At 43.8% G+C, this 13209-nt stretch overlaps 5 protein-coding genes across 5 annotated transcripts; 4 read left to right on the top strand and 1 right to left on the bottom strand.

Moving 5' to 3' along the window:
• Window positions 1–208: 208 nt before the first annotated feature.
• On the bottom strand, window positions 209–1675 carry K450DRAFT_224734 (uncharacterized protein). The gene is made up of 5 exons (XM_051586260.1): window positions 1557–1675; window positions 1305–1491; window positions 900–1235; window positions 640–817; window positions 209–567 (listed from the first exon to the last, which is right to left on the bottom strand). The coding sequence occupies exons 1-5, from the start codon at window positions 1603–1605 to the stop codon at window positions 418–420; spliced, it is 900 nt and encodes a 299-aa protein (XP_051448211.1). The 5' UTR covers window positions 1606–1675; the 3' UTR covers window positions 209–417.
• An 854-nt stretch (window positions 1676–2529) lies between these two features.
• Window positions 2530–4462, top strand: K450DRAFT_224730 (uncharacterized protein). The gene is made up of 8 exons (XM_051586259.1): window positions 2530–2695; window positions 2773–2871; window positions 2938–3101; window positions 3164–3226; window positions 3296–3360; window positions 3435–3975; window positions 4045–4187; window positions 4251–4462. The coding sequence occupies exons 1-8, from the start codon at window positions 2558–2560 to the stop codon at window positions 4400–4402; spliced, it is 1365 nt and encodes a 454-aa protein (XP_051448210.1). The 5' UTR covers window positions 2530–2557; the 3' UTR covers window positions 4403–4462.
• Window positions 4463–4501: 39 nt separating this feature from the next.
• Window positions 4502–7045, top strand: K450DRAFT_224717 (uncharacterized protein). The gene is made up of 11 exons (XM_051586258.1): window positions 4502–4891; window positions 4986–4993; window positions 5073–5217; window positions 5280–5345; window positions 5412–5533; window positions 5609–5658; window positions 5744–5968; window positions 6034–6249; window positions 6318–6672; window positions 6751–6839; window positions 6905–7045. Exons 1-11 carry the CDS (start codon window positions 4531–4533, stop codon window positions 6966–6968), a joined length of 1701 nt encoding a protein of 566 aa, XP_051448209.1. The 5' UTR covers window positions 4502–4530; the 3' UTR covers window positions 6969–7045.
• A 2115-nt stretch (window positions 7046–9160) lies between these two features.
• K450DRAFT_224703 (uncharacterized protein) lies at window positions 9161–11502 on the top strand. Its single transcript, XM_051586257.1, has 11 exons — window positions 9161–9199; window positions 9356–9480; window positions 9586–9785; window positions 9862–9939; window positions 10008–10135; window positions 10200–10422; window positions 10573–10654; window positions 10727–10884; window positions 10954–11042; window positions 11135–11235; window positions 11308–11502. Exons 3-11 carry the CDS (start codon window positions 9603–9605, stop codon window positions 11397–11399), a joined length of 1134 nt encoding a protein of 377 aa, XP_051448208.1. The 5' UTR covers window positions 9161–9199; window positions 9356–9480; window positions 9586–9602; the 3' UTR covers window positions 11400–11502.
• Window positions 11503–11605: 103 nt separating this feature from the next.
• K450DRAFT_268721 (uncharacterized protein) lies at window positions 11606–13142 on the top strand (the record flags this gene model as incomplete). Its single annotated transcript, XM_051592892.1, has 4 exons — window positions 11606–12216; window positions 12283–12442; window positions 12540–12642; window positions 12700–13142. 4 exons carry the CDS (start codon window positions 11606–11608, stop codon window positions 13140–13142), a joined length of 1317 nt encoding a protein of 438 aa, XP_051448207.1.
• Between the last annotated feature and the right edge of the window lie 67 nt (window positions 13143–13209).

Genomic DNA, 13209 nt, shown 5'->3' with positions numbered 1-13209 from the left:
CTCCAAAACCACTCACTTCCACAAAAAGCAGATGATAAAATTGCTCCGAGTCGCCGACATTTGGGGAAAGAAAAAAAGGGTTGAGCTGAGTTTTGCCACAGGACCCTGATTTTCGCTATGTCCGCTTTCGAGATCCGCAGTGCAGGTAAGACAAGAAAAGATGGAGGTTTCCATCATGACCGCCAGTTTCACCCCCCAACAATATGATATCACGGCCCATAGCTTATCTTTAAATCAGCTGCTTTATGTATAACGTGCCAGAATTACAAAGGGTCAGTAGACACTGCGAGTTCTACCGAGTGCGTATGATGAGTGTATGTTTTAGAAAGAATCCTGAGGAAAATGTAGAACTATAGAAATGGAAAACTAAGACAAATGAAGGGAAAAAGTAATATAATGTTGGGGCGGGTGGGGAGCTTATTCATAAGGACCGTTCAATGGGGTAGCAGGACGAGCTGTGTTGGGAGCAGGGACACGAAGCTGCTTAACACCACCTTGAAGTGACAAGTTCTCAGCACCGATCAAGGAGTGGTGGACATGTTCAATAGACTTGAAGTACTTGACAGTCTAAGAAAAGGATGCAAAAGTCAACTCCTGCTCTATGGCACTTCACACTGCATGCATCTCTCTCTCTCTTACCTTAACATGAAGTTCAAGGGTGGCATCTTCATCGCAGACAACCAAGCCCTTGGGGTGCATTTGAATAGCAGACACAGTCCACATATGGTTGACACCTTCCTCAATACACTTTGCAAGAGCAATAGACTTGTGGGCACCAGTGATGGTGATGCAAACCTCACGGGCATCCATGACAGTGCTACATGTCAAGTGATCAGGTTAGTCATTGGGTTGCACCCATGAGGATAATAATAAAAACAAATGTCTGTCAAATAACTTACGCAACACCGACAGTCAAGGCAAGCTTGGGAACCTTGCTGACATCGCCATCGAAGAAACGGGCGTTGGCAATGATGGTTTCGTAGGCAAGGGTCTTGACTCTGGTTCGGGAAGTAAGGGAAGAACCGGGTTCGTTGAAAGCAATATGGCCATCGGGACCAATACCACCCAAGAAGAGTTCAATACCACCCACACGAGCAATCTCGGCCTCGAACTTCTTGCACTCTTCGTCGAGATCAGGAGCGTTTCCGTCCAAGATATGGACATTTTCAGGCTTGATATCAACATGCTTGAAAAGGTGGTTCCACATGAAGGAGTGATACGATTCAGGATGGTCTCTGCATGGAGTAAAATCAGCACCTTTTCCATCAATCTACCCTTTCTACCGAGGTTATGTTCTTCCTTACCTGGGCAAACCAACATATTCATCCATGTTGAAAGTGACGACATGGCCAAAGCTAAGCTCGCCAGCCTTGTACAGTTCAACTAGCTTCTTGTAAGTACCGATAGGAGAAGAGCCAGTGGGAAGACCCAACACAAAGGGACGTTCAGCAGAGGGCTGGAATTGGTTGATACGCTCCTTGACGTAGTTGGCTAGGGGAGGAGGGTGAGCTCACCATAGAGGGGGGTGGAGGGTTATATGGAAGCTTGGTACTTACCAACATAGCTGGAGACCTCGTCATAGTCTTCACGGATGATAAGTCTCATGGTTTTTAGTGTTTGGAGAGAGTAGAAGAAGGGAGAAAGATGAGTGTTAGGCCAAGTTCTAGAGACGTTTATTTATGCGTTGGGACAACGCCAACTGGTGCTTTTCGGAGCAAGACGGACTTTTGTAACTCCCGGAGTTGGAAACAGTAAAATTTTTTTCAGGGTTCAAAACGGTGGGTGACACAACCCATCGACGTAACATTACAGGGTCTCCTCCTCGATTAGCCCGATAAAATCTATTAGCACTTGGCCAGGAAGCTCGATGGCCGTACACAGAATTTTAATTGGATAACAAGTACTCGAATAGCTATCACGTTGGAAAACTATAGAACATACCGCAAAGCTCAGCTGAGACCATTTATTGCACTGATCATCTCATACTGAAACGATTTCGTTGGTGAGCCAACGTGGGTTTGTTTTCATTCGTTTTTTTTTTATTCATCCTGACTTCAATTCTTCTTCCTTTATATTTTATCTTCCCTTGCTTGCTTCCTTCCTTCGCTACTGCTGATTAGGTACAGGAAACCCACTTGGCAGTTTGGTATATTATGTTGTAGGGGGGACAAGCACAAAGGGATGGATGGGTGTGGGACAAGTGGCGTATTACAGCCAGTCAAATGATGAGTTTTGGACCACACATCCAATCTCGTTGGTGCGATGCTGGTTTTTTGATCATTTTTTTCTCTTCACCAACGGGGAGATTTTTGTGCACTCGGGCATGCAATGGAAGAGTCGCTCTTTATCCATCTGAATTTCAGCAAATTAAACAATGTTTTATTTCGAACGACAGCACATCAACGGCACAAGCTGTCGGTCAAAGGACTTAGCGGTGAAAAAACGTGCGTTCGTGAGTCACAATGCTTAATGAAAGGCAGTCACAATTATTTTCCATGAATTTGTTAAAAAGCAACAACTGAAGGGTGAAAACTCGACAGAAACACATACAGTCAATATGAGTAATCCCAACTGGTCTATTAATTCCTGGAAGGACAAGCCCGTGCTTCAAGATGTCGTCTATGACGATCAAGCACATCTTGAAACAGTGTTAAAGAAACTTCAGCACTTGCCTCCCATGGTGACACCAAGAGAGGTAAACATTCAGTTGAATCCTGTGGTATTATTTTTTACTCCGCGATGTAGCTCACTCATGTGCTTAATGTCCAATAGGTTGATGACCTTCGAGTCCAATTGAAGGAGGCTGCTCTCGGAGAGCGTTTTCTTTTGCAAGGTGGTGATTGCGCAGAACTGTTTGACTATTGTTCACAGGTACCTTTTTACAACTACAGTCACAAACCAACCTTAGCGCTGTTGCTGATTGTTCATTATCCATAGTCACCTATTGAGTCAAAACTCAAAGTCTTGCTTCAAATGTCTTTGGTGTTGATTTGGGGTGCAAGAACCCCGGTGGTTCGCATTGCTCGTATGGCCGGTCAATACGCAAAGCCAAGAAGCAAACCCACTGAGATGCATGAAGGAAAGGAAATACCATCGTACAGGTAAGTAAAGCAAAGGAGCAACGAAGTGAAAAGCACGATATCTGACGAATGATATTCTCTAGAGGTGACAACGTCAATGGCTTTGATCCAAGTGACCGAAAGCCTGATCCGGAAAGACTTCTTCAGTAAGTGGAGTTGACAACTTTTGCCTCATTTAATTTTTGAATCCGAGCTAATCAGTCTGCTCATTACAGAGCTTATTTCCATTCTGCTGCAACTCTCAACTATGTTCGTGCTATATTGGGCTCTGGATTTGCAGGTAAGATGGTGAATGGCAATAGGGTGAGTAAGGTGGTTGACCTTAAGCTTAACCTGTTTCTTCTTTTTCGCAAGACCTTCACAAACCACAAACCTGGAACTTGGACCACGTACGTTCAGGATCAACGCGCCAAGAATACCAAGCCATTGTCGATCGTTTGACCGATGCTATGGACTTCATGCATACCATTGGAGCTGACTCAGGACGATCGTTGTCCGAGGTAGATTGGTTCGTCTCTCACGAAGGACTGCTACTCGATTATGAGTCTTCTCTCACTCGTGAGCATGTAGTGCCATCTACTGGAGAGAAGAAGTATTACAATACCGGAGCACACTTCTTGTGGATAGGTGATCGTACACGTCAACCCGAAGGTGGACATGTAGAGTACATGAAGGGTATTGAAAATCCTGTCGGCATCAAAGTTGGCCCAACTACCAACCCAGATGATCTTCCCGTTATTCTTAATGCTATCAACCCATCCAAGGAGATTGGAAAGGTCACACTTATCACAAGATACGGTGCGGGAAATGTTGAGAAGCTTTTGCCCGCCCACATTGAAGCTGTACGAAAGTCTGGCCACATTGTTGTTTGGGTATGCGATCCCATGCACGGAAAGTAAGACTTTAATGGATAAATGGTAATAACAACTGCATGCTCTGTAGCTAAACGTTTTATTTTGCATAGTACCAAATCAGCCACAGGAGGAATTAAAACACGTCATTTTGCCGACATTGTTGAGGAGTTGACTTCCAGCTTCAAGGTGCATCAATCGGTTGGTAGCAAGTTGAACGGTGTTCATTTTGAATTGACAGGTGATAGCGTCACAGGTAAGCAAATGATCTATTGCATACGGACAACGTGAGATTAGGCCGCTAATATTTGCTGTTCAGAATGTGTTGGTGGATCCATGGAGCTTAAGGACAGTGATTTGTCCACCAATTATCAAACCTACTGTGACCCACGCTTGAACTACGAGCAGAGTTTAGATGTTGCATTCTTAATAGCGCAATACTATGAAAAGGAGCGATCCCTACAGAATTAAACGTGCACAATGATCAATAAATATCCTTAGGAGTGATTGTTCTCCGCTTTAAAAAATGTATCTATCGTTCTCGTCGGACTTGGATCGACTGTATCAGCAGGTCTACTTATCCTCGTCCTGCTTCTTGAATGTCGGGTTACTTGACCATGCAGGCATTTTCTCGGCTTACACCTAGATTTTCTACGCAAATTCGCTCAGTCAGCACTAAAGTTCGTCAGAATGACCAAAGTACGATAGTGCCATATCTTCGTCACAAGTACGAAGAGCGACTCGCTCAGCATGCCATGCTTGCCCGTCAGAACCATGCCTCCATTCTGTCACTTAGCTCAGATAACCTCGACCATTTGCCTGAAACAGACTTGAATTCATCAAAAGTGGCAAGAATGCAAAGCGATATTGAACATATGTTTGGATTTGGCCTGGTATCCTCCAAAGACGTCTTTATCAACAACGAACTAGACTTATCGCGAGTTGAAGTCTATGGATTTGGTATGTTGCTACCCTGCTTGCTTTTTACAAACTCACTCGGGCTGACAGCTCCAATATCGAATATTATGCAATTATTTTGGGTTGTGATAACTAGATTACGATGTAGGTATGCCGTTGAATATCGCGCGCCCAGGGACAAACTGCTCACAACAATGAATCTATCTGTTATTGCCTTTTGTAGTACACACTTGCTAGCTACACCGATCGACTTTCATTCACCATTTTCGAAATGTTACGAGATATATTAGTTGAACACTTTAGATACCCGAAAGCATTGAGCAACTTGCAGTTTGACCCCAGCTTTGCTATTCGCGGTCTTCATTTTGGTAGGTTATCGGCTATTCTAGAAGGAAATTACCGAGCTTGCATATTAATCTGTAGCCCGCAGATATAACCAATGGATGGCTGATGAAAATCGACAGCTTTGCAAACATACAGCTCAGCACCGTGCATGGTAAGTGTGATCTTCATCAGCTGATTTCACTGAACGCCTATCTCACCAACTGTCAACCGGCCATAGTGGGACGAGAACCGATCAAGGATGTGAATGACGTTATTCATCAACATAGAGGAGTGCACATATCACCAGATTATCTCCAGAAGAATATGTATCAATTGAACGATTTATTCTCTATACCACAAGTAATCTTCATCATTTTCGGGTCACGTCTCGTTGCTCGTCGTTTTTGCTGACACTTCTACATCTGTCGTAACTAGGCTTGTCTACTCAGTGACATTCTACAATATTTTAAGGACAACAACATCGAGTCAGTGCATTGATCTGTATATGGAAGAACCCGATCATATTTTATTACATATTTCATTAACGTTAAAACATGCGTTACATTACAGTTTCCATCCTCGCTACCTGGCAGATGATGTGCAGCGAGCTTCAGACATCGTGCATCAATGGTCATCTCTCCAAAGTAGAGGAGTTGGAGGTCAGCTTCATAACCGCGTGGTGCGCGATATGAGTACCTATTTGACCAAGCAGCCGTCTATGGTCCGATACTTGGAAGATTTACGTCGTAATGGGAAAAAGACTTTCCTTCTCTCAAATAGTAGCTTTCCATTCATGTAAGTGTAGACCTGGTACGCAATCTAATGACACTCTATTTCGTTTGACTTATCACATACTCTAGCGATGCTGGCTTACAGTACATAACTTCTAGCCCAGATTGGAGAGATCTTTTTGATTGGGTCATAGTGTCATCCCGCAAACCTGATTTCTATAGAACCGAACGCCCATTTCGACGTACAAGTGAGCCCACATGGAACGCAGTTACCGAATTTCAACCGGGCAAAGTATACGAAGGAGGAAATCTGAAAGACTTCTCTCGCTTTACGGGAGTCTCAGGGTAAGCGGGGAAACACACAATGGTGAACTTTGTTACACAGTGAGCTTATGCCCAATATGATGACACAGGTCCAAGGTGATCTACTTTGGTGACCATGTATTTAGTGACTTAATCGATCCTGCGCAACAGCAAGGGTGGAAGACGGGAGCCATCATTCGAGAGCTGAGTTCAGAAATTGACACTCGTAATACGCCCGATTATCGGCACACATTGTCCTGGCTGTTAAGATTAGAGCGCCTGTTAAATGAAGCACAAGCTATTGATGGAGGTCGCCATGTGCCTGGACTGGATGCGCTCTTGGAAAATTGGCGCCATGAACGTCGAGAAATTCGCGATCAGCTCAAGCACGTTTTCAACAAGTCCTTCGGTAGCGTGTTCCGTACTCACCATAATCCTACCTTCTTTGCAAACAAAATCAGAAAGGTGAGTTGAAGTTCTACGGTATTCATTTCCGATACCAAGGACACTTTTCTGTACAAAGCTGATGGGTACTCCTCTTAGTTTGCCGATATATACACTTCAGCTGTTGAGAATATGGAAGGGTATCCCCAGGACTACTGTTTCTACCCGGATAGAGCCTATTTACCACAGTAAGTATCATTGTACACTCCGCTTTATGAGGATTATTCTAAGCTAAGAACAATGGTTTATTTAGTGAAAGATCAATCGAAACACTGGTGGATAGTGGAAAATTACACCAGGCACGAAGTTTGAAGTAATCTGCTACGATCCTTTCATCCTTTTGATTTGAATTGGATTTAGATGTTATGTCGTATGTACCTCTGTAGAAATCCTTTTTTCGTTTTTTATTAATTTTTGGTTCGTTTGGTATTGTTACGTACTATTCGCTCTAATTAGATACTTCACAATAAATTAGCGTCTTCTATCATCATAGTCCCGTCTGCTACGCTTTTGGTCGCCATCACGATCTCTTCGATAGTCTGAGTCGTGGTGCCGACTGCGCCCACGGTCCTGGTCTCGACCGGACCGATTGTCATCGCGATCGCGTTTGCGGAAAGCTTCACCGAGGCGTTTTTCTTTTGATTTTTGACGCTTATCCATATCATTCGCTGTGGCTTCTGCTTGTCGTTGCCGTGGATCGATCACGACATAGTCATCCAAATTGTCTCTGCGTTGCATCAGATCTTTGCCTTTCAGATCCTTTGCAAAAACCAATTTGTGTGCCATCCATCCTTCGTCATTATCTCCTTCTCCTTCGTCTCCAAAGGTATCGAAGCATGATTCACAGTTGGGTATACCGTGGATGCTGCAGACCTTTTCTTTCTCGGCTGTGTCTTTGTCGCTTGGTTCTGTGCTTTCAGCAGACAATAATTTCGATTGAAAAGCTTGGAATTTTTTAAACGTCTGGACGAAGGATGGAAAACGAAGAATTAGCAGGTGGGAAAAGTGTAACCAAACATGTCACTACCTTACTCACATCATCATCATTGCCCACTTGGCTTCTCTTACGGCCTTTAATGCCACCAACAATAGCCTTATTTGTTCGCTTGTATTTGGCGCGCTCCGATTCAATGAGGGATACTTTTTTCGTCTTCTTTTTGGCTTCTTCTTCTTTCCGCCGCTCCTCTGCGGTATCATGACTTAAGTTCTTTATGTCCTGTTGCAGTCGCCGAATTTCTTCCTGTCTATCTCTGTCAAAACCGCGCCAAATGAACTTTTTTTTAGTCCGATCGTTGCATGTATACCAATCCCTGTTTGCTCAAGTCTTACCTTGCTGGATCATGAGAAGCTGATTCATTGATATTCTTCTCGCGTGACATGTTAAGTACCTTCTCACGCATTTGCTGATCGAAGCTATCAGTCTCATTTCTCTTGGATTCATGGTGACTAGGCTCTGATATGCGACTGACATTCTTCTTAGCCTCGTCCAAGGAAGCTTTCTTCTTGTCAATCTTCGGTGCTTGTATGTCCTCTTGTACCTCAAGAAGATCTTGGTTTGTATTATTTTTCCTTTTTTGCTGAAGAATTTCTTCCGAAGGCTCAAACTCTTGAGCTCCCTCTTCACCGAATGACAACAAATTAAGCTTTCTGTAGTAAAATCGTTAGACATGTTGGACTGTCGGAAGCACTAACCGTTCATTCTTACTTTGTTTCCTTCTTTTTCTTCTTTGTGGGTTCCTTCGCCCGTGCAGCAGCTTCAGCAATCAGTCGCTCACGATCAGAGATACGAGGTGCAATGTCATCAAAAGGATTGAGGATGATCTCTGTCGTCTTGATTCGTGGTGGATACAGCGGCCTTTCATTGTCATCTACCTCCAACTCTCCCATTTTTAAAACATTGAATATGGTATCGCCTTCAACCTAATTAAAAATCATTTGGTAAATGTGAGTTAGCACCAACCGCGTTGTTTTGGCATAGCAACTGTGGAAGATCAAAACATACTCGTCCAAAAATGGTGTGCTTGTTGGTCAGCTCAGGCGCGGCATCCAGCGTGAAGAAAAATTGACTTGCATTGTCGTTCTTGCCAGCATTCGCCATAGCCACGAGACCACGCCGGACAAATCTCAGGCGTGTATGAAACTCATCTGCAAAAGGCTCCCCGTATATTGATTCGCCACCTATTAACTATAGTCAGTCCTGCAACTATCTATTACGGTGAGAAAACGCCAATGGCTTACCTTCGCCAGTGCCAGACGGATCGCCACCTTGCACAATGAAATCCGCAACAACACGATGGAATATCGTATTATCATAATAACCTTCCATACAAAGCTGAATGAAATTTCGGCAAGCTTTGGGAGTCTCTCTACACCATAGCTCCACGGAGACATCGCCCATGGAAGTATGCAAAATGACTTTGCCACTGTAAATAAAATCAATCAGTTAATCAAACAATCTATATTTCCAGCACACGATGGATCTAGGCTTTATCTCTCTACCTTGGGTGAGGCTCCTGTATGTAGATGTTGGACATGGCAGGTGTATAAGGTAAGGAAGAAGAATCTTGCCAATAATTGCAGTCACGTCCGAGCAAGCAAAAAGTCGATGAAACAGCGCTTTCATGGCCCACGACTGTGCTGGCCCTGATTCGACTCTATTGTCTCTGGGTATTAAATCACGTACATCGTAAATCATACTGAGCAGCTTAAGGCATAACACCGGGATCTTCATTTCTACATTCAAATTCCTCGAATCGAGCTATCCACTCGTTAGATCTGAGAACTTGGCAGACAAAAAAATAATATTTTGGACACAAACCCTGTAAACATGTTCGTATTCTTGTTTTATAAGCTATACGACACCATAGTCAAAACGGCAGAATCATATTGTAATTAGTAGCCTATAACTTATCATTGCATAACTTTTTTCGACAGTATCAACTGCATTCAGTATGGCAGCCGAAAAAGCCGCATGGGATGATTTGCTTCAATGGCAGCGCGAGATAAATAACAAAGACCGACAGCTTTTGCGAACCAAGGCTATGCGAGAAGCATCAACTGCTCCTGTTCAGGAAACACGGAAAATTGATCTTACTACTGCAGAGCCAATAGGTCTAAGCGCTTTGAAAGGCAAGGTATGTTGACCAGTACCTGAAAATCAAGTGCTCGGCCAGAAAAAGACGGTGTAACTGACTATGGGGTAAACTGTAGATTAAAGCCCAAGCACCTATTTCAGTCAAGGGCTCTGCCAATGATGATAAAGCTACTGCCGTGTCCGAAAAAGAACTGGTAAGTACTACCTACATAGCCCTATTCAAAAAAGAGAAACTTTGCTTATTGTCGATTGCCAACACAAGGGCAACAAAGCATTCCAAGCACAGCGCTACGACCAAGCCATTGAACACTACACAAAAGCTATTCAGTTGGACGACCAAAATGCGATTTATGTCATCAACCGTGCTATGGCTTATCTAAAAGTAGAAAGGTAGGATATGACTATGAATGAGGATCAAGACGATACCGAGTCTAAGATATGGACCATTTATTAGATTTGCTGAAGCTGAGAGAGATTGCACCGTCGGTCTTAAATTGCAACCGCAGCACGTGAAAGCGCTTTTTCGCCGAGGTATGGCTCGACGACAGCTGGGCAAATTGTCTGAAGCACGAACAGATTTGGAGCAAGCTCTGAAGTTGAGCACGGATAATGGGACGATCAAGGCTGAACTTGATGCTGTCATTTTGGCGCAAACCAATTTGAAAATTCAACCTAACGTAAGTAAAAATCTTACGCGGTAGTCTATTTGCTTCATGTCACTATCCATAATGGTGGATTTCCACCTTACTCTTTTGCATTCATACTAAAACCTTGATTCTTTTCAATCACCGATCGCACTACTCCACCTTTTCCTGTCAACCCCGCAGGCAGCAAAGAGCTCACCATCCACTACACCAACGCGTAAACTCGATATTCAGTTTGAGAACACTATGTACTCTTCAAATCAAGGTAAAAAAGAGCAGACGAACTCTTCTTCGCCGATCTCAGAAGCAAACCGTACCACTAAGGCACCTCAGGCAGTGGAGCAAAGCGTTACACCGACGACCACCACACCCATTGCCCCACAATCCAGCAGGCAATTCACTCTCCCTAAGCAGCCTACAACTATGACGGAATTTACGCGGGATTGGAGAATGTGCAAAAGCCGAGGGAATGCCATATTATATCAATACATGAAGGTAAATGGATTTGGTATGCAAGCATGTGGTGTTTATGTAGCTAACACAAGCTAATACCGGCAATGTCAGTCTATCGACCCAAAGAGATATGGAGAATTGTTTAAGGCATTTTTAGAATCGGAGCATCTTGATCAAATGATTGAGATATTGGATCAATGGTACGTATTACTTTAAGCAGCGTTGAACCCAAGTATTCTCACATGATATTCACCCAAAGCAAAATCTCAAATGATGCATGGTCAAATCACAGCTACGACTCGGGACAAGCTATTAAAGATGTATTGGAAGGGCTTTTGAAGGTCAAGAGAATTGATATGCTGATCATGTTCTTGGAGCGCAAACAGCAAGAAGGTACAGTATAGAAAAAAAGATTTCTCACAGTGTCTCACATGTAAAATAACCAATGTTAGTAAATTGTATTAGGCTTGAAAAGGGTTTTCAGGCGTATGGAAGAAAAGTTGGGTCAAGTTGACCAAAGGTTGCGCAAATCATGGTCGGTTGACGCTGCTACTTAGTGCTTGCTATTTTGGGCACAATCGCTTGTTACATATGTGAGAATCGGCCGATTATGGAACAAAGCAATTTAGAACCACTTGTTAACAAGCCACTCTAGTGACAAGCAAATCGTTATAAAAACCCTTTACCCCATCCCCTTCTGTCTGACATTTAACCCTCCCATCCACCCACTTCAATTCATACCATTCACATCTAAAAATACATTATGCCTGCCGCTACCGAAACCGTTACTGATCAGCCAACCGGCTACATTAACAACCTTACTCCTGAACAAGTACAGAAGCTGAAGCAGTTGTGGGGAAAGCTCTTTGAAATCTATGATCAACAGGTCGAAGAATCCCCTCTCTCTACTCCCACAGGACGCTCTCGTCAAGGAAGCACCGACTCAAAATCTTCGTTCGGTTCATTCTTTGGCAAAAAGAAGAAGGTCGAGCGTGAATCAGTGTTCCTTACATCTACCTTTAACGACGCTAGTGGCACTTCCCCTGCTCCATTGGAGGAGGCTATCAAGAGTGTTTCCGGTAAACACTTGAAGGCTGCTTGCTGGAGCGCTATCGGTGTTGATAACCCTGATGCACTTTTGCTCCGTTTCCTCCGCGCTCGTAAGTGGGACGTTGACAATGCCTTTACCATGCTTTCCGCCGCTTTGAGATGGAGAATTGAGGAACGTGTTGACGAGATCATTCATTTGGGCGAAGCTGGTCTTCGTGAGGAGTTGGAACGATTGGAACCTGGTCAGTCTAAGAAGTGGCTCGATCAATTCAACAGCGGAAAGAGCTTTTTGGGTGGCCCTGATAAGGGTGGCCGACCTGTCTGGTAAGTACAAATCTCGGTGCAGACCTTTTTTCTTGCTGGCTTTGACTGATGATGGTTTGTCTCCAGCTATATCAACGTAAAGTTGCACAATAAGGACGCTCAATCTTTGGAAATCATGAAATGCTTCACCATTCTGACCATGGAGACCGGTCGATTGTTGGTTGCTCAACCTGTTGAGACTACTTGCTTGGTGTTCAACTTGGCCGACTTTACTCTTGCTAACATGGTAAGGTTACACGATTCACTTTTATTGGTCGGCGCAGCTGGTGTGTGGTGTCACTAGGTACAGTTATGTTAACCCCAACCTATTTTTTTTCCATTAGGATTTCGACTTTGTCAAATTCCTTGTTACTTGCTTCGAAGCTTACTACCCAGAATCTCTTGGTGTTTGCCTCATTCATCGTGCCCCTTGGGTTTTCTCGGCTGGTAAGTTTTTTAATTGGACAGAGCAAATATCTTTTTGATGCTAAATATCATAATTAGTTTGGTCCATGATTCAACCCATCTTGGATCCCGTCGTTGCTAGCAAGATTCACTTCACAAAGACAGACGAGGAACTTCTTCAGTACATTAATAAGGAAAACCTTCCTGAAATTCTCAGTGGCACTGCCCACCACTCTGGAAAGTATGTCGCTCCTCCCGTCACTTCAGTAGTTGATGCTGCTAAGGAGTTCCCTGAATTTGACGCTGTCAAGGAGAAGTATGAGGCTGCTACCAGAGAGTGGGCCTCTACCCCAGGTGCTAGCATGGATGGCCGAAAAGCAATGGCTCTTGAATACAGACTTGCTAGACTGAAGATTGAGGATGGTGCCCGCGCAAAGACTCACTACCATCGTGTCGGTATGATCAACAATGAAGACGGCCGTCTTCGCATTAATTATCAAAACGAGACCAGCGTTGAAGAAGATTTGACGGAGCGTGTCTAGATACTATGTATATCTTTAGAACTCTTTTATCATACCAAATGTAACATTGTATCGGCAATATTCTTTC

Source organism: Umbelopsis ramanniana (genome assembly GCF_025399195.1).
Source record: "Umbelopsis ramanniana AG unplaced genomic scaffold K450scaffold_6, whole genome shotgun sequence".
Lineage (NCBI taxonomy): Eukaryota > Fungi > Mucoromycota > Umbelopsidomycetes > Umbelopsidales > Umbelopsidaceae > Umbelopsis > Umbelopsis ramanniana.
This window is presented reverse-complemented; position numbering and strand designations above follow the sequence as displayed.

Coding starts and splice junctions, on each gene's coding strand:
- K450DRAFT_224730 (XM_051586259.1), top strand. CDS start 2,558: ATGAGTAATCCCAACTGGTCTATTAATTCCTGGAAGGACAAGCCCGTG. Junction 2,872..2,937: donor TGTTTGACTATTGTTCACAG/GTACCTTTTTAC, acceptor CATTATCCATAG/TCACCTATTGAGTCAAAACT. Junction 3,361..3,434: donor ATTGGGCTCTGGATTTGCAG/GTAAGATGGTGA, acceptor CTTTTTCGCAAG/ACCTTCACAAACCACAAACC.
- K450DRAFT_224734 (XM_051586260.1), bottom strand. CDS start 1,605: ATGAGACTTATCATCCGTGAAGACTATGACGAGGTCTCCAGCTATGTT. Junction 818..899: donor GCCTTGACTGTCGGTGTTGC/GTAAGTTATTTG, acceptor CTTGACATGTAG/CACTGTCATGGATGCCCGTG. Junction 568..639: donor CCCTTGAACTTCATGTTAAG/GTAAGAGAGAGA, acceptor TCCTTTTCTTAG/ACTGTCAAGTACTTCAAGTC.
- K450DRAFT_224717 (XM_051586258.1), top strand. CDS start 4,531: ATGTCGGGTTACTTGACCATGCAGGCATTTTCTCGGCTTACACCTAGA. Junction 5,969..6,033: donor AATAGTAGCTTTCCATTCAT/GTAAGTGTAGAC, acceptor CACATACTCTAG/CGATGCTGGCTTACAGTACA. Junction 6,250..6,317: donor CGCTTTACGGGAGTCTCAGG/GTAAGCGGGGAA, acceptor ATGATGACACAG/GTCCAAGGTGATCTACTTTG.
- K450DRAFT_224703 (XM_051586257.1), top strand. CDS start 9,603: ATGGCAGCCGAAAAAGCCGCATGGGATGATTTGCTTCAATGGCAGCGC. Junction 9,940..10,007: donor CCGTGTCCGAAAAAGAACTG/GTAAGTACTACC, acceptor TGCCAACACAAG/GGCAACAAAGCATTCCAAGC. Junction 10,885..10,953: donor TATTATATCAATACATGAAG/GTAAATGGATTT, acceptor CGGCAATGTCAG/TCTATCGACCCAAAGAGATA.